This window comes from Falco rusticolus, chromosome 1 (genome assembly GCF_015220075.1).
Source record: "Falco rusticolus isolate bFalRus1 chromosome 1, bFalRus1.pri, whole genome shotgun sequence".
In the NCBI taxonomy this organism is placed as follows: Eukaryota; Metazoa; Chordata; class Aves; order Falconiformes; family Falconidae; genus Falco; species Falco rusticolus.
Genome location: NC_051187.1, coordinates 15,110,831 through 15,135,553, shown reverse-complemented (window position 1 = coordinate 15,135,553; position 24,723 = coordinate 15,110,831). Strand labels below are relative to the sequence as shown.

The following is a 24,723-nucleotide window of genomic DNA, read 5'->3' as shown; positions in this document are numbered from 1 at the left end:
GCACTGAGGAGCTGAGGCAGGTGCTAAGGGGCTGAGGAGAGCAGAGGGTGGCACTGAGGTGGGTGCTGAGGCTGGTGCTGAAGAGAGCAGAGGAAAGCACTGAGGGGAGCAGAGGCAGGCACTGAGGCCAACGCTGAGGAGAGCTGAGGACACAGCTGAGGGACTGAGGAGCTAAGGGGAGTGGGGGGCAGCGCTGAGTGCCTGAGGAGAGCAGAGGGTGGTGCTCAGGCGGGAGCTCAGGGAAGCAGAGGGTGGGGCTGAGGCAGGTGATGAGGGGGAGCGAATGGCGGCGCCGAGGGGAGCAGAGAACAGTGCTGAGGGGAGCGAAGGGCGGCGCTGAGGGGCAGAGGCGGGCGCCGAGGGGAGCGGAGGGCGGTGCTGAGGGGCTGAGGCGGGCGGTGGGGCGGAGCGGCCGCTGCGCCCCCTCCTGGAACAGCCGCCGGCTGCGCTGCGCGGGCCGGCCGCGCCCGCGGTGCCTCTCCGGCGTGCAAGTTAATGCGCGGTAATTGCCCGGCGAGGAGAGGCGGGGCGGAGCGAGCCGCCGGCTGCCCGCCCTCCCCCCCCGCCCCTCGCCGCTGCCGCCGCCTCTCCTCCTCGGCCTCCCTGATGCCGAGGAATGGATAGAGCGGCTGCCCTGCGAGCCGCCGGCATGCTGGAGAGGAGGGAGCGGAGCGGTGGTGAGGCGGTGGCGGGCGGCGGCGGCGCGGGGCCCCGGGCGGGCGCGGCGGCGCGGGGCTTGCCGGCCGTGCGGAGCACGCTGCAGCAGTGCGGGCTGCTGCAGGACCTCATCGACATCTCGCTCTCCAACCTGCGCGGGCTCCGCACGAAATGCGCCGCGTCCAACGACCTCACCCAGCAGGAGATCCGCACCCTGGAGGTACGGGGCTCGGCAGCCGCGGCGAGGCCGGAGGGGAGCCCCGCCACCGCCCCCCCGGCGTGCCCGTTCCTCACAGCTGGGGGCTGAGGCCTGCCCCTTCCCCCGGAGCCCTTTCCTCTCAGCGCGGGGGCCCCGCGCCCTCCCCGGTGCCGGGGCCGTGAGGCACCCTCTCCCTCCCGCCCTTTTCCCCCGGGTAGGGCGGGTTGTGCGGGAGGGAAGGACGCCCCCAGCGCCGCGGCAGCCCTGTCAGTAGGGGGTCGGTCCCCGCCCCGGCCCGGCGGTGGGGCCGGGCTGGCCGCGGCAGGGTCCCCCAGCTAGCCCCCCGCCGCTCGGAGGGCGTCGCGGGAGAGGCGGGGGGCGAGCGGGGGCGGACAGGTGCGGGGGAACCGCTGGGCCGGCTCGTGGCTGCCGCGTCCGGGCGCGCCCCCCGGCTTCAGGCGGCTTCGCGGGGAGCGGGAGCTGCATGTGGTCGCGCTCCGCCGCCCCCCGCGCCACTGCGCGGCCCTGGGGCCTGCGGCTGGGCTGGTGTCACTGTGGAGGTAGGTGCGATGTGAGGTGGGGACCAGAGGTGACCCGAGGCTCCCTTGCAGAACGTGGGTCACCACATCGCCCTGGGAAGCAGGATGGACTCGCTCTTTCCCTCAGGTCTTCGGTGTTAGCTTCTGATGGTTCCTGCCCTCGTCTCCAGGCCTGTCTCTCTATCCTGGGCTCAGTTTCACTGATCTAATTTGATGCTCCTTTTCACTCCATTGGTGTGGCTGACAAAACAGCAGCACCATCTGGGTTGGAGAGATGTTTTGCTGTTTAGAAAGATTATATGAAACTTTAAAGCACAAAGCATGTGCTGTTGTAATGCCTTCAAAGGAGGGCTGAATCTGTACATGAGCCTGCGTAAGTATTTAGAAAGGGAATGTAGATTTATTCTTGCTTACTTCATTTGACCTTTAGATACTTCAATAACATTTCTTTTTACCTTGTGTGCAGGTACTGTTGCTCTAAGCAGAGTTAAAAATCCCCCCTGCCACCTTTGATAGAAGTTTCATGTAAAGGCTAGTAATGGTCCTTTTCTCTAGCCTGATACTGGAGACTGTGGAGCTAGAGCATGGGGCCTTTAGAAAGAAAAATCATTACAACACTGTAACTGCAACAAACGTATATGCTGCAAGATCCATCACACGAGAAAGGAAGGTTGGGAAAAAAATTGTGAAACAATAGGTGGTAGGTAGATTTTGGCACAACTTCTTGGAAATCTATCATTCATTCTTCCTCTGCCTTTTCTGTGTTTTTTTTTGTTTGTTTGTTTATTTGTTCTGTTTTGTTTTGGGTTTTTTCCCTTGCAAATTTGTAGCACTTTTTTTTTTCTTTATTTTTTTTCCTCCTGCCACCTCCAAATAGCATTCAGAAGGCTATTCTTTATAAAACAGTATTTGTGTGGGCTTTTGGCAACTCTACTGATGGCCTTTTTAATGCTCAAACAATATAAATCAGCATCATTTCGGAAAATTATCATCAGTATTTTGCTGGTGAACCTGTTCTAAAAGGAAACCTTTATTCACAAAGGATAAAGGCCTGCTATCATCTTCAGGTTCTTCTTAAAGCAACAAAAGCTGTTTTAGTGATAGTTGTCGAGTGTGTGCATGCGTTCCTCTTAAGCATTTATCTGCTTAAACAAATGGGTGCCTCATTCACTGATGATTACCAAATTTATGATCAGAAAAAAAGCTTAGCTGAAAAAATTCTTTGATGCACAGTCCAGTATATGATTTCTCTGGGAATTCAACCAAGTACTGGATCTCTGCCAACATGTGAAGCTATGGGCATGGGTATAGACTCTGTGCCCTTTGCTGTGTTCTGTTGCCTGTACCAAAATACATGTTGTCAAGCATAGTCTGAATCTTGTGCTTAGCTTTCTGTGCCATTCTGCAGTGGGTTTGTCTACAGATGCAGAGCAGAGAACCAGACTGTAGGAGGTGAGGGTCTGTGTTTTGTTCCCTAAGCTGTAATTTTCCGGGGTGCAGCAGAAGGTGGTGGACTGCTGTATAGCCTCAAGTACCAGGCGCCCTGCCTGTGGCATTACGTGGTGTAATTACTGTGCCTTGGTTAATGTGTCAGAAATGCATGTGTGGTCATACGCGTTTGCTTATCAGATCACATCAGTAGAGACAAGTGCTCCGATATTGCAGAGGGCCAGTGTTACTGATGGTTTGACTGTGGTGTGCAGCTCTGCACAGACTGTAGGCAACTCCTTGAGTCAGTACTTCAACCAGAAGCTAGAAGCTTGGAGATCTACAGTCCCTGCTGCGATTCGCTGGGTGGCCCTGACAAGTTGCAGAATGGCTGTGTGGATTGTGATTCGTGGCTACTAGTGATATGGTTGCTGGGCCTGCAAGTCTCATCTGTACTTTGGACTGGAATCTACATGTGTCTTCTGGTTTTGTGCAGAAAGTTTTTCATGGAAAAAGAGTTACGGAAATTTAGCTGCATCAGTATAACTGGTAAACTGTGTAGCAAAGCCACAAGGAAATGATAAAACATGAGACAGATAAAGCAGCAAACTGGAAGTGGGAAGTACTAGTTTGGGAACAGAGGGAATGACTCTGGAAGTTGAAGAAGTAGCTTCTGAGGCCAAATGTGAGGTTCCATGTGTGTGATTTGAAAGCAGTCCAATATACTAAGTCAGAAATTGATTTCACTTTTTCTTTTTGTTCAAAGGAAGAAAAAGGCAGGGAAGTGTCTATTTGTATATAGCTCATATGTCTTGGAAAGTTCTGTGGTGTCAAGTTTTGGTGTCAAAACTGTGAACTTAACAGGTGAAGGGATATCTCCTTGAACACAGTCTTCTATGTCAGTGAACTGCAGCCATTCAGGCCATGTGTGCATGGGGGTGAATGCTGTCAGGTGGCTGTGGTGCTCTAAACTATTCCAGCGCAGGTCAGACAGCAGTGCATGCTCGTTGCCATTTCTAATCTCAAGGTTAGCACAGCCCTGAAGTTAACTTCTGAAAGTAGTTGTAGTGGGAATGGAATCGATAGCTGAGAACACCAGTGCAAATTCATCTAAATGCTTGTGTTATTTTTTACACTAGAGATGCTAGCTTGGTCCTTTTGGCACCACTTCCCTCTGTGCCTGTTCACAGCTTAGATAGCTGTCATGTATGCCACATGATTCATAATGTGTGTATGTTTCAAAGTCAAGAACATCAACTTAACTAAAGGTATTTGAGTGCATGCTTATGTCCCTCCCAATTTACTGAAATGCTTTAAGTCCTTCCTCATTCCTCTGGTGTATAAGGTCTTCTCAGAATAAAGCACATGGTAGATAAAGATTTCAAACTGGGATCTTGACAGGTAAAGATAAGCACTCATGGCAGTTCAAATGAGTGCAAGGAGAACTTTCTGTAATACAGAAAGAAGGGGAGTAAAGAAGGGCTATGGGAATTGCTTGCAAATAATGTGTTGAGTGTAGATGTCTTATGTGAGCTTGACCCTGTTTCACATGTAGGAAGGCCATTTCTTAGAAGGGCAGGGAGTTTCCCTGTAGTGGAAAGTATATTGTGTTAGTTTGGTTATTAGCAGACCAGGTTCTCTGATGCCACTAGGTCTTGTACTTTTTTGAAATTTTTTATGCTCTGCCAAATAAGTGCTTGAGGTTTTTTTCTTTTTACCCACTTCTTTGGTATATGGCTTGCTTTCAGTTCTGTCCTAGCAGGTTTACTCACTTCTCAAGTCAACTACAAAACTGAAATGGAAAATAATGGTAATTTTTAACCCATATGTGAGAGCAAAAAATGTCATGCTGTGTGGTGAGCATCCAGTGTTGCTCCAAGCATCTTTGGAAAGAAACAACCGTGTCATCTTTAACTCTGTCATTATGCTAATCCCTTGCATGACTCTTAAATTTGTTTTGCAAAGTTAGAAGTGTATTATTTTTATCTGTATTTCTTCGTAAAAGCAGTATCTTTCTGGATTCATTTCTCTGGCTAGGAAGCTGATAATGGGACTAGACATCTGTAGTGAAGCACATGAAACTTCTAACGCTGCAGCCCAAGCCAGTTTCTTGGGCATGAGGAGGAGAATATAGTCCTGTGTGCTGGCTGCAGGGAAGGTTCCTATGGTTTCTCAATCTTTTCTGCTGGAAACAGCATAGCTGGTTTGGTGAAGTGTGGGAATTAGAGGGATGAAGTGGGACATGTGTGTGCCCCCCCTGCCCCTCCCACTTCTAACTGCAGCAAAGATGAGGCAGCACCAGGCTGAACAGAGACCTAGAGTGTGTTCAGATGTATTTTCTTTCTACCTTGGTTCTTGCATTGTAAGAGCAGACTGCAGTTTTTCTGGTATGGAAGCTGCCTCCAAACTGTTTATGGTGGGAGTGTCAGGGTGGGGCAGTAGCATGCATTGCTAAAATCTATGCCTGCTCTTTGAGAGAAACTGTTCTCATTGCTCTCTGGTGGACTGTGTCTGTGATAGAGATGCTTTTGGCCCCATATGCAAAGATCACTTTGACTTCTTCCTCAGGAATGTCTTCTGTTCAGCACCTCTGGAAATGTAACACCAGATCAGAAAGCCTGACACCATCTGTGCTGCGTCACAAATAAGTCTACTACTCCACAAATCAGTCTTTCATATTGGCTGAATGATACCTGTGGATTAAATATGTTTGAACTTGCTTTAACGTTATCTTGATTCATTTGTCAATTTGGCCAGAAAAGGCTTATCTCTTACCAAGCAATCTCTAAGCAGAAACAAATGCTTTGAAAATGGGGAGACGCATGAGAGGAGAGGAAGAGGAATTCTAATTGTCCAGACTTGCAGACTGGAAGTTGGGCATGTGATACACATAAGGAAAGGAAAAGAAATGTTTGTAAATTGGAAGTAGTGGGAGTAATGAATTTTTCAAGCCAAACTGCAACCTGTAGCCACATGTTTATGAGCCTTGTTCAGCTGAGAAGACTTCCTTTTCAGTAGGTCTTATGTAAGAGAACAAAGTCTCTTACTTCATCTTACTTCATCTTACTTCTTGCATATATGCAACGCGGTTGCTTTTTCTTAAAGTTGTCATCCTTTTTTGTAGGACTCTCTTTTTTTCTTAAATTTGTGTGCTTGTTTGTATAAGATAGGCTTTAACAGGGATTCTGTTTGACTTTGAAGGAGTCAGAACCATATATTATTATAAAGCCTGTAGACTTCATCTTTCCTTTGTGACAATGTTTCTTCATACATGATCAGAATTTGCACGTCATAATGGAATTTATCTCATCTCCTACATTTGATTTTGCGTAAATGTTTACACAAAAAGTGAGCAGCAGTGTTTTAACTTACCTGGAGTTTCCAGGACAAGCTCTGATGAGTAGTTATCAAGACGAAGATAAGACAAGGGATTCTCTTCACTTTTCTGTCAAGGTCTGTATGTACTTATAGCCTTGGGTTGGATTCTACGATGCACTGATTGGGAAGCCAGAAAAGTATCAGAGTAAGGCTTTGTGCTGCCTTTGCCTCTCTAAGACTGGTTGTGTGGTTACTGGATTGTGTTAAAACAAAATTATTCCTACTCATCCTAATACAGAGTCAGCTTGGAGACGTTTTTCAGCAACTGAACTCCAATAAAGAAGTTCAGCAGATCCTGGAGTTGAGACCTCTGTACAAACATGCCTACACACTAACAGGAAGTGTCAGACAAGCCTCAGTCTCTGTATGTGATTTCTGATGTTTACTGCTTGTTCAAAATTGTTCTAATCAGTGAAGTAGCCTGACTTGAACCTCAGCTGTATCTAGCTAAACTCATGGACGTGGCCATGCTTACACAGGTAGCACCTGAGCAGAATTTGGTCTGCTACTCAAGTTCAAATGCTAGCTATTAACTGCATTTCACAAGGGAAAACCCCGATTAGTGTTACAGCTGCACACTAGTGACAGATTTACAGCTATGAGTCAGTGTGGTGGTACACAAATTTATCACTTGTTTTTATTCATAAATAGGAACACTTTACAAAAGAAGCCATGTGACACACCAAATTATTTAGGGAATAGTTGTGCTTAAAATGATATTTCCACCATGTAATCTTTCAGATGCTTCAGAGAGAAATTCTCACCTTTCGTTTAAGGCTAAGATTTCATATCCTTTTTTTTAGCCTGTAGCAATTTTTTTTTAAAATGTTTTTTGTACTAAAAGAATTGTAATGAAAGCAAGCCCAGCTATCTCTCACTGTTTTGAGAGTTGGAAAATGTATTGGCTGGATTACTGTGTGAAAGGCACAGATGACACCACCCAGAGTTACTGACTCAGACATCTCTTGGAGACTTCCCTCCGTGCTCATTTCTCACTCCCATGGAGTAATCCCACACAGTTGATGCTACCAGCAGCACAGTGTTGCCGTGGCTAGCAAACCAGAGGAACCAGAGGCTCTTTGAATCTGGACAAAATAAATGGGTAATGCTTCCAAAACATAACTTGTGAGCAGTTGTGCATAGAAGTGTTTTGGGCACTCCTGCTTCTTGGTGGGAGTCTGAACCTAGTCAAAGACTAGCTCAACATCGTTAAGAAACAGTCTGGCAATCTGGCTTGGCTTTGACTGCAGTGACTCCTTCTTGGCAGAGCTCAAGCGAGGGCAGGTGGTGGGTTGTAGTCCACATCCCCAGAATCTAGGACAGGATCAGTCCCAAGTTAAACTAGAGAAACTCTGTATTGCTGATAATGTGGGAGAACAACTGAGAACCAGCAGAGTGTACAGGTGATCAGATATGTCTTTTGCCTTATGCCAGAGCTGCACAGAGCTCCTGTGCCACCTGGAGATCCCAGAGGCATGTCCCAGCCCAGCTGTACTCCCTCTGTACGTGCTCCAAGGAACGTGAAGCAATCACTGGTGCAGCTGTAGTGTTCGCTTGAACCTGTGCTAGTAGACAGTTGTCAGTTCTGTGGCTGAGCTCGCTGTCTGTGCTGTAAACCTGCTTTTTGCATGAGCTGCTTAGACTGCATCCTTGAGCATTTCTGAGGTGGAAACTCAAACCTTATCTTAGGCCCTAATCTCTCTGGGCATGTGTGTATCGTAGCCCAGTCTGATAGTAGATGTCTTTTGTTCATCTTTCTCTAAGCGCAGCGCATGTATCTTAAGTCTGAGCTGTTTGAGCTGTCTGTAGGTGGAAGATGCAAATCTCATTGGACTTAGGCACCTGAGCTCAGGACTGTTCAACTCGCAACATGGCCTATACAGTGATGCTTTAAATTGATCCTGAAATCAATATGGTTGTGCAGGTGCACAGGAGATGAGGAGCTGGCTAGCGTTTTTGCTTCCAAGAAGTGAGTGATTTTTTTTAATTAAAAAAAAAAAAAAAAGGTGTGTGTGGGGAAGAAATAGTAGATTGAAATAGCTTGCAGCTAGCTGCAGAAGTGTGCAAGTTTAGCCTAGCAGAGGGGTTGTGATGTTTGGCATAGTGGGCAAAGCACATGATAGCGTAAAGTTATTAGTGTTAGTGTGGAAAAGACTAAAACAGAACTCAAAGTTAGAATATTTGCTTGCTTTGGCTCTAAACCTTTTCAGGTGTTACTCAGGTTATCATTCAAAATACCTAAAATTACTTGTTTCCTAAGAAGTAATGCCACAAGGACAGGTAAAAGCAGCCAGCTTCTCAATAGAACTCCCCCCACCTAAGTATGGGCTGTGAATTTTGTAGCTTGACTAGCAACACTTTTGGTCAGCCAAAAGTGATTCAGGGAAGGGGGGTGTAACAGATGGTGCATGCAGAATGTGTGCTTAGATGGCTGTGACTCAAATGCACTTTCCATGCTTTACTGAATGAGAGGAAAAAAAGACACAGCTTCCTGTTGTGGTGGTTTTTTTTTTTTTTTTCTTTAGCAGTGATTTTCCTAAAGGGAGAAAACAAGGAGTTTCATGTGTTTCTTCTGATTATCCTTGGGGAGGTGGTTGGAGGCATAGTGTCGAGGGCTGTGGCTGAACCCCATTGCAGGGCCATGGCATCCTCTGTCTAAGAATAAGATAGGTGACTCCTTGTCATTCTGTGAGTGTGTTGTCTTGTGAACCCTCCCCTCAGACAGAGGGAAAGGATGCCTTGGCCCATAACACTGCTAAACAAGCCACTGACCAGGATGTCCTAGTTTTAAATCTCTGTAGGGAGAATTTATCTCGATACTCTTATGTTTTAAAGGACTAATTCCATGTATGCTGAGACTCACCACTGGGGCTACGCCATGTTTGCATGTGGCTACAAGGAAATGCTGACTTGCCTTGAATTAGGGCAGTGACTGCCTACAAGGTAGTTGAACAGTAGTTATTCTTTTAATGTTAGTGTAAATGGAATTTCAGACGACCTCTGCAGAACCTTCCTGGGTATTTGCTGGTGTAACTCTGAGAACAGTTGCAAGGCAGCTGCTTCATGCTCGTTAGCTATTCCCTGTCTGCTTTCAGGATTCTGTAGGCAGAATTGGATCCACTGCTTCCATCTTACTTTTAGTACTTTTAAATTTGGCTTTAAGTTAAAATATAGCTGTCTTTTTCTCTCAGGAATGTATTCTGAAGTGAACAGAGGGCAGGTGTCTGTCATTCCTCTTCTGCCTAGAGAGAAAATCTAATTCATACTGTGTGCATCTTGGGGAAGCAGAGAATAATTGCAGGACACTTCATCAGTACAATAAGGAATCATGCTTTGATCAGGGGCTACAGAGTGCCTCTGATATGATGACTATTAGTTATTCCAAATGGAAGAGCTCTAATAGCAGAAGCTGTGAGATCAACTTTAGAGCAGTAATTAACATGACCCTGAGGCATCTTACTGGGTTGCAGCACATCCAGGTTCTGACCTGCTCTGACCTGATGCTGCCAAAACAGGTAATTGACCACAGTTTTCAGAATGCAGCCAGGAGCCTCAGGTCTGGGTCCCTGAAAATATTGAGAAGTCTTTTGCAAGTAAGTTTAACACGGCAGGAATTTCCTGCCTAGTTCTACTCTCCTCACGTGCTTCTAAAACATGGGTTTGTTGATTTATCAAAGAACTTTCACTTCTGTTTGAAGCAACCTAAATTTAGAAAGGAAGTTTTGAGCTTCTCATTGCTGCTGTTGTGTGGGCTATTGTTAAGACTTGCAGATTCCAGTGTGAGGTTTTATTTTTAGTTATTAATGATGCTGAATAAACTGGAAAGAAGAAATAATACATTTCATGGATTGAGAACTTCAACCAGGCATCGCCACTGAAAGATATTAGGGGGGGTAAGTGGATCTGTCAGTAAGTATAGTTAACTGGAAGATGTGTTGGTGCCTCTTAGGCTGTCTCTAGTGCTCTAGGAGAACCTCTCCACATATGTTTCCCTACCCATCTTTAAAGCCTGGAGAATTTTCTGGCAACAGTTTTCAGGTTCCAGAGCAGTGTTTTCTTCTTTTTACCTTTAAAGTAAGCTAGAGGACTAAATCCTGCTTTAGGATACAGTTGCATAGCTCCGCTGAAATCAGCAGAAGTAGTAAAATTTTGTTGTTTAAAGCTTCCTGACTTTTTTAGATGTCTCCCTCTTAAAAACTGTTCTTCATCTGCCAAGAAAAACATTTCAGTTTAAGGGCCTTTTGTCTTTCTGACCAAAACTGAAACTTTCCACGAAGTAAAACATTTCTTTTGAAGACTTCTAACTTTAACTCTCCCACAATTTCTATAGAGAGAATTCAGAGTGCCTCAGACCAGCACCAGCTATGATACTGTATTTGCTAACTTGAGAGTCAGCTTGGCCTAAACTTTGCGCACAGATTTGATTAACGTATAGCTAAACACTAAATTAGAGTTTGGTAATTCAGAAGCTTAGACCTTTTGTCCCTTATATGACAGATCAAAAGATTAAGACCTTTTGCTGAGTCAGCAACCTTCCCTTAACAGAATACTTTGACATAAATGTGTATACAGTAGTATTTATACAGTGGCATCAGCTAGTAATATCAAACTCTCTTAGTGCATATCAGATGAAGTATTTTTTTTCCTCTTTATTTTAATGAATTCTGGAAGCTATGCCCTTTTCTGTTCTCCCTTAAGGAAACAACAGACTAAAATACACAGATACTGTTATCAGGAGATTGATACATTTGGGGAGACTTGCTTAGGCCTTCAACCTGCTCCCTTTGGAAAAAGAAAGGTGTTTTTTCTTTTTCGTTTGAAAGACAAGGATGTCTGTAAGCGCTCTGGAAGGGGAAGGAGGTCGTAGTGTTGAAGTAAGGCAAGGTGAGTACAGACACTGAAGACTTAACATTTGTTCACACAACTGAGCTGGGAGAGAGCCCAGAGCAGGTATCAAAGGGCTTGTCAATGCCATTTGTATTAAGCCAGGGTATTTTGTCTGTTAAAACTGGTTTGGTCTTGTTTTGTGGGTCAAGTGTAGTATTTGCAGAACCAGTAACTGACTGGTACAGGCCAGATTTAAGCACTGTTGTATTGGTAGTATTTCGTATGGGTATAATGAGGCAGAGTTTTTGTGGGACACCTCTAAGCACACCCTAAATTCCTGGGCCATTTGCAGTTGTGGCTCATGACTTGAGTGGAGTCTGTGGAAACTGAAGTTTGGAGGGAGAAAGGAGAGCTGCTGTAAGTCCAGGTCTTCACCTACTGTACTGGAACACTGGCATTTGTGCTGAGACCACATTTGTAGAAAATACAATCCTACTTTTGGGGAAGATGTTTTTTGTAATGATGTTGAATGCTCTTCTGTAATGGCAATTACATATTTGCATCTAACAAATGGGCCATATCAGTTAGCATCTGACGATCTGTAACCAGAGGTGTAGCTGACTTAGCAAGAGCTAGCTCAATACTTCTGCTAGGGTGACACTAGTACTTAGGTTTTGATTCTTACGGAAACTAAATCACAGAATGGTTGGGGTTGGAAGGGACCTCTGGAGATCATCTAGTCCAACTCCTCCGCTAAAGCAGATCCTTCTAGAGCAGGCTGCAGAGTCACATCCAGGTGGGTTTTGGATGTCTCCAGAGAAGGAGAATCCACAGCGTCTCTGGGCAGCCTGTTCCAGTGCTCTGTCACCCTAAAGGTAAAGAATTTCTTCCTCATATTGAGTTGGAACTTAATGTTTCAATTTGTGCCCGTTGCCCCTTGTCCTGTTGCTGGGCACTGCTGAAAAGAGCCTGGCCCCATCCTCCTGACACTTGCCCTTAGGGTATTTGTAGACGTTGATGAGATCCCCTCTCAGCCTTCTGTTTTTCAGGCTAAACAGGCCCAGCCCTCTCAGCCTTTCCTCATATGGGAGATGCTGCAGTACCCTCATCATCTTTGTAGCTCTACATCTACACCACCATTCTGTTGCCAAGGCATGTTCCACAGCCACTGATGTGTTCTTTATTTTTTTTTCTACTGTCTAATTCGAATTGCCTCAGTTACCAGGAATAACTAGTTTGTGGTCTGAGGTGAAGAGCTTTGAAGTTAATGGACACCTCACAATGTAAGATTTCAAATTGAAGGTAGTAGCGTCTATTCTTTCATTTGAGTGAGAAATTAGTACAGCAGCAATGCAGTGGTGATGCAGCGCTGCTCTTAGCTAACTTAGCCAGGACTAGCTAAGACCTACTAGGCTTAACCTGGATCCTCTTTCCAGTTCTCTTAATGCAAAATGTTTCTGATTCTTAATCTTCCCTAGGCAGGGCTCTACACTGTACCTTCAGCCTAGTGAATCCTGCCTGTACCTGCAGTGGGTGCATCGTATCCCTTGACTGCCTCTACCCTGCAGTGTCTTTCCAGCTGCTCAGCTTTCTGCCTTATGGCTTTGTCCTCTGGCTTAAGCATTGCGGACAGCCTCTCTGAGGCCCCACAGCGATGACTCAGCAATTTTGCACAGTTCTGGCTTGATCCTTCCTGCAGCTGTAAAACCAAGGTGCGGGGGTGGGGGAGGGAAGCACGTGAGGAAATGCATGGTCTGATCCCTGCCTCTCCCTTTCAGTCCTCATGGATCCCCTACATAAATAGGCTGGCTCAGCCTTTTATGTCTTCCTGCATTCCTGACAAGGGGAGCCTGATGTGAGAGGTCTCTTCCATACCAGGCATGGCCCATATATACTGCAAAGAATAAAGTCTCCACATTCAAACTGTATTCTGCAGGGTTGGTTAGCAGCATGGTCTTCATCAGCTTTCCTGACAAAGCCTCAGTGGTGTGGGAACAGTAACAGTAAGCACTGCAAGTCTCCACATTTCTAGTATTCTTTTGAGTTCTTCTAATTGCTGAGCCTTTAGCCCCTTAATGCAAGTAGCTGTGGCTCTGAGATTTATCTGGCCTCAAACTTTAAGGCAGAGGACAATTGGAGAGCCACCCTGGTGGATGAGGGATTTTGCAATTTTTCAGTAAGAAAGGCTCATTTCTTTGGGAAAAATTACTGTGTTTTTCTTCTAAGAAGTCCTGGTACCACCTCTTCTTGCAGTATTGGCATATTAAGTAGTCCAAAGTGCCTCTGTTCACAGGAGAGTGTAGTATGGTTTCCATGCTGCTGTGCAGATGGTTGTTGAGTTGTCTTAAGGATAAGACTTTCTAAAGTGCATGACCTTCCTGTCCTTAAATGATGGGCATTCTGGGAAAGGTACTTTACAAGGTAACCTGCACAGCAGCTGTTGTGAGCACCACCAAGGAGAGGGTTGAGTTTTGCAGTGTTTATTTTCAAACTATGAGATAGTTTAACAATTTCCCCCTTAAAAAACTGGCATGTACCCAGTCCCCAACAAAATAGGTTGCAGCTTCTGTGAGATAAGTGTGGATAACATGGCATAGTTTTGCTTTGATCTCATGTAGCTGCACCAGAATCAGGTTTAATTACTTTGAAAGCCTGTCTCTGAGCAGTAGATTCTCTTACTCCAACTGGGATAGACAAGCTCAGAGACTAGTCTGAACCTTCATTTCTGCAACTGGTGGAAGAGTTACTGTTCTTTGTCATCTTCTGAGGTTGCAAAACAGTGGGGAGACCTTTCATAGTTTACAATCTAAGGCTGAGTGAGAGATGGGCAGAAGGAGGCAGGCTGATCCAGTGGTTAGTGTCTCTGCTCAGGAGGGATGCCTCAGTTCTCATGAGCTTTCCAAGTCACTTGGGCAATTGCTGGGGTACGGGAAGATTTTTTTTGTAAAATGAGAACAATGACAATACTATCAGAGCACCCACCCCTCTTTCACCCATCACACTGGTGACACAACACACACTGTCATTCAGAAGGGTTCAGATCCTTATCATGTAAGAATTTAATGTAGATTCATGTGAAATAGGACTCAGTTTGTTTAGCTAAGGGTATGACCCCAAAACAAGATGCATTTCCTGTTTGGTCTCTGGTAATTTGGGGATCGCACTGCCCCTGCTATTGTAGCTGTGTGTGCAACAGCTTATTCCCAAGTGAATGACTGGAAAAAAATCTTTTCCCTTAATGACTATTGCCCACTTGAAGGACTGTCTTCCAGACCTGTAGAAATGGTGTGGTTGTGTACCTGCCAAGTTTTGATATTAGTATCTTTCAATGTTGCTTTCATTTCCATTTTTGTTTATGCCTTTGCTGTTGGGGAATGGGGAAGGTAGTTAGCAGGGTATATCCCTCTAAAGAAACCTGTGTCCAGGTGCTGGCAAATTGGGCTATAAATATGTATTTGTGGCTGAGAGCTGGCATGAACTCTGTATGAGGAAGGGATGATTTTATTTTGGGTATTGCATCCTCTAATATGGGCAAGAGCTATTCTTCCAGGCATCAGCATTGCTAGCTTTTTAAAAAGTATTGAGGGTTATATCGAAGCAGTTTCCACTCAGCTTTCTGCACTCAGCTTGATCCCTATGTCTACCCTAACTTTGTGCTGCTGCTCAAAAAATCAGCTCAGTTTTACTGTGCCCAGTGACAGGGACCCAACCTGGACATGTGTATCAGTTTCATAGACAGAAATAAGCATGGCTTCTAGGCCAAGGCATTTGTCTCTTCTGAAACTCCACAGTATGTCTGCTGCTGCCTGGCTGTCCAAGTTTGACCTATATGTAGAATACGATTTAGGGCCTGCATTGTGACATATCAGTAGTGCAGTTTGCAATAGTCTATTGCAATAGTCTAAAACATGCTACAGTCTACATTTATTAAGATTATAACATCACCCCTCTTTAATGGCAGCTGAGAGACCTAAGAAGTGAATATCTTTCAGGCATGAGAATGAGAGGCACATCTTTGAGATGAACCTTGATTCTACCCTGGGCTGCCCTTCAGCTGATGGAAAAGAAATGGCTTATTTTTTGGGTCTGCCTTACTAGAAACAGACGGTAGCGTTAAAGCAGCATGCACGTGGTTCGTGCCCTTCTTGTGAATGGTACTTCGTTCTACAGAGTACAAAAGTCTCTGTATTTTCTTCAGTAAGTTCTTAAGTTCCAGGCAAAACCTTGAACTGGATGATAATGCATTTGAACTTTGGGGTTACTGTAGGTTTATACTGAACTCTGTGATGTTACGTTTATGTATGTGTCTCTTCTTAGGTGTGAGGTAAGAAATAGACCTCTTCTTCAAAGGTTGTAAGACGTGGAGAATGTCTGCTGTGAGCTGTGTTCCTTTGTCTTAAAGCACGTATGATTTGTGGCAAGGTAGTAGCTGTGTTCCTATGATGTATTTTCCAACTATTATTTAATCTGTAAGACATACCTTTGACAGTACAGCAGATACACATTTTTTAAACTAATGGCCTTCCAAAGTTTTATAGTTTTGGCTACAAGTACTGTACTCATTAATGGCTTGATTGCTACCAACAGTCTTTTTTATACATACAGCCTTTATAAAAAGGACTGCCAGTTGTATGACTCATGCAGTTCCTAACTTTACCTGCTGTCTGCTGGTTATCACTAAAAGGTGCACTAAATGCTTTCTAACCTGGTTGCCTAAGAGATTAGGGACTTACTCTACAGGTGCCCAAATGCCACTCTAAGGGCAGACAGTACTCCTCTTGTCAATTCAGGTGCCCGAAGGAATGACCTCCAGAACAGCCATCATCAGACAGGTTGAGGTCACAACTCTATACAGATAAAGGTAGTACTTCTAAATTATTTTGTCATGTTCTGATGAGCTTCTACTTGCCATCTGCCCCTTACACAGTTGTCATATCATTATCTGTTCTTTCAGAGACAATTTAATTAGATCTTCTTTCCCTAGGTTTTAATCGAGTGTTATGGGGTTGCTGGTAAATTATTTACAGCCGTATCACTTGATGGAACACTTGGTCTGCTAAAGGTATCATGTAAGTGACATATCTGCAGCAAAGAGAACAGCTGGCTTTAACTTAGGACCCTGTTTGTGTTCCTTGGAGTTATCTAGTTGACATTAGACGAATGTCTGGTTATGTGAGCCCACTTTCCTTTAAAATAGTAGAAACTGAATGTGACTGTGCTGAAAACAAAGCAGTTGAAGCTGTTTAAAACTAGGGTAGGAGCTGAATTTAGCCTTAGTCTCTGCTGGCTCAGTTCTTTTATAAGTGCCTTTCAAGGTTGAATACCTTAAGCAGTATGGCCTTGACCCCCACTGGAAGCTCCAGCTATTTAAACAGAAGTGCTGATGTACTGTCTTCAGACTTGGTCTGATGTAAAGTTTATTTTTTGAATGGACAAGGTAGTAAAAAACGACGCTCAGATAGCAAAGGCTAATAAACTGAGAAAGTGGGTATTTTTAGAATGCAGAAGGATTTGTACGCTGCTTTATTTCACCTGTCCCTTAAGGTGGTGAAAATTTTACAGCTTTAAGAAATCCCTTCTTCTTTCATCTTGTTGAACGCTTGTTTCAGCAACATTACTCTTTTCTAGTGCAGCTCACATTCTTTGTGAGAAAGCCCGAGCATGGGAGGATAACAGCCTGCCTCCACCCAGGTGTACCAGTAAGTTTATAGCAATAACCGTCTTCCATTCATTGTTTACATAGCCTCTGAAGTAAAATGCAGTTTGAAGATATATATAATCAGTGTTACAGAACTGTCACCTATGGAAACTTTCCAGGTATTTATTATGCTTATTTGGTATTTACAATGAGCATAAGCTTGGGTGTGTTTTTAACACTTAGTGTGCAGGCTATAGATGCAACTTTGGTTCCATTCATTATCAAAAATTACTAAGTACTTCTGAAGATGAGTTTGTCTGTCTTGCTTCTGTCAAATTCCTTCAGTGTAGGATTTAAAAGAATAGTTTTGCAGGTTCTTGACACTTTGCTTCACTTGATGGATTCATAGTGCTGAGACAGGGGAATACAGCTCAGCTGAAGCTTTGCGATCTGATCCAGAATAGAGGACAGTAACATGCCTTCATTTTGAAGCACAAAGCTCAACTGAATGTATGGAGAAAGGATATTTGATACACTATAGAAGGCCATATCTGGCATCAGGCTGATGACTTAACCCTGAGTTTATTTCTCCCATAAGCTTTTTAAAGAAACAAATCCTCAGTTGACTTACCCTGAGCATCTGATCTATAAAAGTTGATGCAGAAATTGTCTAGGTTTTGTAGTTGCACAACCGATTACAAAATTTGATGTAGTTGTCTTGCACAATATTTAAAACAGGGCTTAAAGGGGAATATAATGATTGTCAGTCCTGTTACCAGCTATTCTGCCATTGCTGGTCTCCCACCTATAAAAAACATTTTTTATACAAAAAACGTCCTGCCCTCAAAAGGTCGATGCTTCCAGATCAAAAGTTGCAGCTTGCTACTTCTCCACACCACTGCACAAGGACAAAGAACTGTTACCAGGATTACAAGACCATGTGACAAGGGTTTCTGACTTACTTTTCTCACATCACATACAGGGCCAATACCACAGTACATGAGCATAATACCTTGACAATGATAGCAGACCATCAGAGCTATTTCACCTTTCAATGCCTGTGTCTTGCTCTCGACCCTCTTCTGTTGTCTTCTTTCTTGTTCTTCTCTTTGTATTTCAGCTTTGCTCCTCCAACTTATTCATCCCCTAATAACATCCAAAACCAACTCTTATTTGTATTTTTTCCTTTTGAGCCGTGTATGTGGCAAGAAATTTCTTGCTTGATGCTCTTATCCATGCCCCATAATGCGCAACCACTGCTACCTATGACCTAAATAATATTCACAGTATAAAGATTTCATTTGTTCACATCTAGCTTTAAAATCTCTTACAGGAATGCTTTAAAGTCCAATTGCTCTTGAGGTAATTCTCTGCATTTTTAAGAGCTTGAACCTTTTTCTGAAGCTGATAATGAACTATTCGTATAGTTAGGAATTGAGAATAGCATGTAGGAAAGTGACTACCGTTATCCAAGCCACGCATTCGTTCAGTGGATAAGTGCAGATGTTTGACTTCAGGACTTCAGGAAATGATGGTCAGGGAGGTCCTGGACACCCTCGCCCCCACCCTCCCCACCCCAAGAGACCAATAGACAATTTAGCAGGTCATTGTATCTCATTGGAGATCATAATTTGTCATGAGCCTTTTGTGAAGGAAAAGTCTAATTTACAATGTTATTGTGTAGATATACTGGATGTGTCAGCATGTTTTGAAAGGCTCCTCAGAATGAGCAATTGGGGTGAGAAGTTACGTGCTCTACAGTTCCCCTCCTGCAATAAAAGCGAGGAATGCCTATATTCAACCCATGCTGTTTTATCATTCCTCATTCTCCAGAATGACCAAAGGTAAGAAGGGAGTTTTTTAATGTTTGTAAGTGAAAGCGGAGCACGTTGTAGTCTTGATTGAAAGGAACTGAAAGCAGTCCACTTGTTCGTGAGAGCATTCCTACTCGCCACAGTTTTTCTCACCTCTCCTGGCAAGTAGCTAGGGCAGACACACTTCAGAGAAAGTGCTTGCAGTCCTAATGTTATTTAGTATTTGGGAGACAGGACAATGTGAAGTTGGGATAAGCAGGGACTTAACTGGACTTTTATTGCATTGTAATTCTGGCGTTGGAGTGGCTATTACAGGTGGCATGGTTATGAGACAAATGGAGCCTCTGCATTGCTTATCTGGCTTGGATATCTGAAGCACACTCCTGACAGGTTATCTGCTAGTCTCAAGGTTCAAACTCAAGTAAAACTATTTAGTAGTTAGCTTTATAGCCTGGTCCCTTTTAGCTGTTGTGTAACCCAAAAGTTTATTCCACACCCCTCCTCCCATTGCTGTGTTTGTTGGTTTCATATATATATACACACATATATCATCACTGGTCTGAAGCTTTGTGCAGCTGCTAGGAGAGTATTTGTCTTTGCAGCAGAAGGCACATTGCTCCATGTCACATAAAGAGTGTTCCCCTCCCCCAGACTTGGCTATTATTTATGCAACATGATCTAACACAGAGTGGCTGGGAACCGATGGTCCAGAGTTCATTTCCAGTTATTATTGTAGTACAGAGTCAGTCTAGTTAGAGGTACTTATTTCCAGCACAGAACATATACCCTTTGAAAGCATAAACAAGCTGTAAGTCAGTTTTACTTAGCTTCATACACAAGTGTTTCAGCTAAACAGGAAAAGCAAGCTAGAGTTGAAGCACTGCAAGAAGCTGGTTCAACAGTCATCCATCCAGTAAGGTCCCTTCCAGTAGAAGAGATATACAAGGAGGACTAAGCTCTAAACCAGCAGCGGAAGTGTCCCTTTTTTATGTTGAGAGATGTATTGAGTACAGTTCTTAGCTGTGCCTCAGTATGTGTTTGAACTTCTGAGCTAGGGCATAGCTGAATAAAACATGCAGAATTACCTTGCTGGGTTGGGGGTCAGACTTCAGTGGCCCTAGCAGATGTGGCTATTCTGCCTTTAATGGCCTGAGCAATTACACCTGCTGTCACAACCCTGTTGTGGTATGTGGGTGTAGCTACTCTAGAGCTCAGTCATCCTGGCTACCACTAATTGAGCTAGTCATCTTAACTGCAATGCTTTTCTTTCTTACTATCTAGGCTACTACTAGAAATCCTTCACAGACAAGATCACCCAAGGCCCTGGCTTTGAAGGCAGGCATGTTCAGAATTTGTTGGCGTGGTGTCCTAGACTGGAGATTAAACAAGTTGAGCTAGGTGAATCACTACCCTCAAAGTATCAACCTCTAGCATTGGGGTACCATCTTTGGTGTTTGTACAGTCCCAGCAACAGTAAGCTGGTTATAACCATAGCCAGCACCAAGTGAGTAAGGGTGCTTGGCTACTAGCAGTAAAGCTTTCCTCATCTGTACTTTGCTGAATGCTAATACAGCAGTTTTATACATTTGAGGCTGAAGAGACACTTTTTACAGCTCAGTATCTGTATTTGGAGATGAAACTACCTATGGCAATTCATTCTCATTGCCTTGTTCCAGCTAGTAATCTGTATGCTGCCCTGGGAAACAGGGGGTCATACAGCTCATGGAAACAAACCAGTGTGAGAGGCTGTTAAATTCAAAGGCAAAGTTTAATAGGGCAGTACAGCCTGAGTGGAGAAGGGTAGCCTCTGAGCTGGAGAAACAGGTCACACGGGTTTCCAGACACTCTGTCCTATGCCAGCAGAGCACCAAGGCTGCAGGAGCTGGATGCTCTCTGGTAGGAGCAGCACCAATACTTTGTAAGATGAAAGTTTAGCAGCGTTGAGGCTCCGCTGAATACTAGAGTGTTTGAGCTTTGTTCGGCAAGAGTCCATCGGAATACTCACTAATTTAAAACTTTGCAGTTAATTATTAAGTTCCTCCTACAAAGCACTATTCATTAAATTCACAGTTTCTAACCCAAGACTAACAGCTTCACTTTGGTCCTTGGTGTAGTCTTTCCTTAAGGGAGACACCAGCTTGGGTATCATGGTCCGACCATTTGTGCTGTATTTAAGGAACAGAGGTGACATCCTGCTTTGTCTTTGTAGAGGCAACTCCTACTCTTCCTGTTGCCTCACTCTTTCTGCTCATGTCCCTGCAGAATAACAGGGGGAGCAGGAAGGAAGGAGAACTAGTCCAGTACAAAACCTCATTCAACACACAGTAAAAGAAACCCGGCAACTGAGCAGCAGTTCTATAGCAGAGTTAAAACACGTAGCTCACCTCAGTAACTTCAAAACAAAATCAGGAAAAAGGCAATAAATAAAGCCTGTATGCAACACCATTCTGCTTCACAGCATTTTCCTACATCTCATGTTAAACCCAAATTTCTTCAACTAGGCTTTCATTCTCATTACAGTAACGCTGACTCCTTTAGTGGGATGGTCTTGGGGTTTCAGAGAGGATTTCCTAGCGGTAATCCACTGCAGGGAAGTCCCTCCAGTGGTTTTTGGTGATTGGCTATACAGAATGCTGTTCTCCTTTGTTCCTAATTGCATAGAAGTAAATTTCTCTATCTGTTAAATTTCATGAATCTTTAGCCTTCTGCAAGCAGTAGGGTTAAGTGAATACACTAGGAGTGTAGTACTTCTACATTAGGAAATCAGGAGTGTTTTGGAGAAGTGATTCTTCAGCTGAGGATACCTCAAGCACAATTGAAATTTCTGTGCTCATGGTCCTGTAGGCTAATTTTGAGATGTGCTTACTCATCGTGTTGCATGAGAGTTGGTTTGGGGATACTTGCCTGGTGGGAGGCATGTCTTAGACTCTCATGGGCTAGGCAGTCTGTTCCCTTACGTTGTCATCCCACTTGTAAGTCAACTATACTTCACAGAAGTTTGCCTGGGACTGTAATGCTTCTGATTTTGAGACAGCAGAAAGGCTAACCTGAGGACACATGGGACTGCAGAAAGAGAGGGAATTGGAAAGATAAGCTGTGTGGGTTTACATGTTTGTTTTCCAAGAAGGAAAGAGAGCTGACCAGGGAAGCAAACTCTGTGTGATTCCCAGTTACTAATGACATACCCAGCCCTAGAGGAAAGATAAAGAAAACTCATACAATCCATTGGCTCAATTTTATTTTTTTAATTGTTTTAGGAGTCTTTTTCTAGAGCTGAGCTGCTGTGGATGACCTGCTTTCTACTTGGCAGCTGAATCTCAGTTACGCTTGCACAGATTTTTCGTTCCTGTATTTCGTGCCTCAGTGCATTGTACACAGAGAATGCTTCCAGAGTGCTAAAATTGGTGAGCAAACTGAAAACCTCTGATACCCACTGCATGGCAGAATGTACCGAAGTTTTCCTTTTTTCTTCTTAAAATCTGAAATAAGGAAGCTTGCTTTATAGGTTCAAAGCATTTTGAACAGAGCAGGTTTTAGTGCATTTTGTTCTTTCTGACAATCCCCAAATGCAATCTGATAGCAGCTTGTTAAAATAAAGCTGTTTTGCTGTTTTTAAAGACAATTTCAGAGAATGTGGCAAGTTGCCACATTCCAGTTAAGCAATTTCCTATAGTTGACATATTTAAATTTTTTTAAAAAAGCGTGGTTTTCTCAGCTGTCTCCCTCCTCCATTTTCTCTGCAAGAAGCAAAAAAGACCCCCCATCACACAGAAGCCCCCACCCTTGTATTAATACTTATACATTTGAGATGAGTATTCTTTGGGAAATCATGGAAGGCTAGTGTCTCTGTGGCATGCACTTCAGTGTTTTGATTCATTGTGTAGTGTAAAGATCTTCTGATTGTAAACCTCTGATCTCTTAGAAACAAATGTTTATATGGAGTGGTGGGGAATATTTGATATCAAAGTGTGGTGTAAATAAAAATATTTTAACACTGTTTTCTTAATGGGTTACATATTTACAATCCAGTTACAGTGCAGAGCCCAAAGGTTTTATAGCTGCATACTTTTTAGTTGCTCTGGAGAAGTGTGTTACCGGTGTATTACATCCTAGTACAAAAAACAATGGATGAAAGACGCATACAGCAACAGGGAATCTACCTCAGGAGCTGAAGTCTGTCCAGCTGTATGATGCTAAATTATTCTTAGATTTACGACTGTAGGTAGTACAAACATCTTTACATAAAGAAATAAAAGCTTTTATGTGAATCGGGGTTTTTTTCATCTCCTCCCCCCCATTTATATGGCTTCTCACCTGTTCTTCAAAGATATTCAGATGCATTCAAAGAATCCACTGCTTTTTGCTGAAAGTTTCAGTAGAAGTAGTGCTGTTAGCAGCAGCTTGGAGCAAACTTCACTTGTCTCATCAGAAGAACACAATATAGAGGCTTGGCACTGCTGACTGTAACATACATGGCAAACTTGAATTTTTAAGAACTGTGTTGGTTTTATAAATAGTATTTTCCTTCATGAGGGTAGATTTGGCCTTTTTTACTGCAGTGGACCTCAAAAACAGCTCAGTAATAGAATCTTTGGGAATCCTGCCCTTACAGATTTCAGCTTGTGATAGAGGAATGAACGGGTAGTTATTCAACCATGTACAGCCATGCTGCTGTATCTGATGCTGTGTTACAGTCTGAAGTGGTGAGGCTTACTTAAAATGGCATGCTATTTCTCACTGAAGCAAGGGGTTAGCAGTAACTGCCTTGCTGAATTCAGTGGGTGGATGCGTGTCCTGTGAAATCAGGTTTTGGCAAATGCATTTAAAAATGGAGTAACCGATTTAAGAACATCTGCTGAGTAATCGAAAAGGAAGAAGGGCAGGCAAGTCCTCAAGGTAGTGAGTAATGCTATAGCTTCCTATTTTTGGGTGGCTGTGCTCAGTCATCTCCCTCTCTCTTATCAGTTGAAGAAAGTGATTGGCAGTGACAATGTTTGGAGGCAAACTCAACATGAAGCATTTTTTTGCAGGCAGGCAATGGAAATGGGCTCCAGAAGAGGAAACACTAGGCTGAGGACCAGCTTGAGCACCCAAACTGCTTATATGGGCTACCAAATGTCTGTGTTTTCCAGCTTAACCAAGCATAGGCTCTAGTGTTGACTGTTACGGTTAGGGTAGCAAGCAACGTGAACAGGACTTAATCCAGCTGTTTTGGGAAGTCGGTGAATCTGTGAAATTGGTTTCAGTTAACTTCAGTATTCTCTGAATCAGGTCACAGCTGGAAGCTAATGAGTCATTGCTAATTATTTGCACTTTCAAGATTTATACTGTAAACAGTCTAGTTGAATTACAATCCTTTTGCCAAAACACAAAAGGAGAAATAAGACTGTGAAGAAAGGATGGAGGTAGAAAGTTTTTGGTTTAGTACATTTTGGACTCAAAGCTGGATGCTAAAGGAACACTGCTGAACTCGGGAATCCTGCAGCTTTGTTCACTCATCACATGATGGCTGAGCAGATGTAAGTTTTGTTATCTGTGGAAATCCTCAAACAGCTGAGCTCTGGAGGGAGAGCTGGATGTGCTCTATTTTCAAACAGGCCAAACATTGGGAAAGCTGTATGCGGGCACTGACTTTGTGCCTATGAGATAGGTAAGAAGCCATATGCAGTGCTGCTGGATCCTTCAAACGTTTGTAGGCCTTCACTGTTATTTCTGGCCTTGTTACTCTGGAAGTGTTGTAGGAAGAATTTCTCCCAGCAGTGTTTATATCACCCTAGCAGGAGGTGTAATAGACTACCAGTGGCATTTAGAGTCTTTCATTGTACGAGGTGTGGCATTCCAATTTTCAAAAGTATCCAGGGAAATTAGGATTTTCAGCAATGCCTAACATACATGTCCTTTTTGGAAAGATCAAGATAAAATACTGTAAATAAAAGGAGTCTGAAAAAAAACTTGAGTGATCTTTGTATAGTGATAGTTGGTTGGCTGAAGTGAAAAAATCTCAAAGCTTAAGGAATGAATTTGTATCCAGCACTCAGAACTGTCAGTTTGCAAGCAGAAAAATACAACATAGAATCCCTTTGTCTTGCCCCTGCTCCTTAGGAGGGGAGTATTTCCATTACAAAATAGCATGCAGGCTTGTTACAATGGCTTTTTATTTTCTTATAAGCATTCATGTTTTTTTCTCATTTCTGGTCGCTGTTAGTCAGGAGAGTACGTCCTCTGATGCAGTCATCTGAGCAA

General features: G+C 43.7%; 1 protein-coding gene across 4 annotated transcripts in view; it reads left to right on the top strand.

Annotated features, from left to right (window-relative positions):
- Nucleotides 1-441: 441 nt before the first annotated feature.
- Nucleotides 442-24,723, top strand: part of KSR1 (kinase suppressor of ras 1) — a 73,688-nt gene continuing 49,406 nt past the window's right edge. For 3 of the 4 annotated variants that reach the window (XM_037411676.1, XM_037411666.1, XM_037411696.1), the window contains exon 1: nucleotides 443-877. In XM_037411676.1, coding sequence (XP_037267573.1) covers nucleotides 617-877 — 261 coding nt within the window. In that variant the 5' untranslated portion in view covers nucleotides 443-616. Of the gene's footprint in view, nucleotides 878-24,723 lie in introns of all 4 variants that reach the window. The other variant, XM_037411686.1, reaches the window with a different exon arrangement.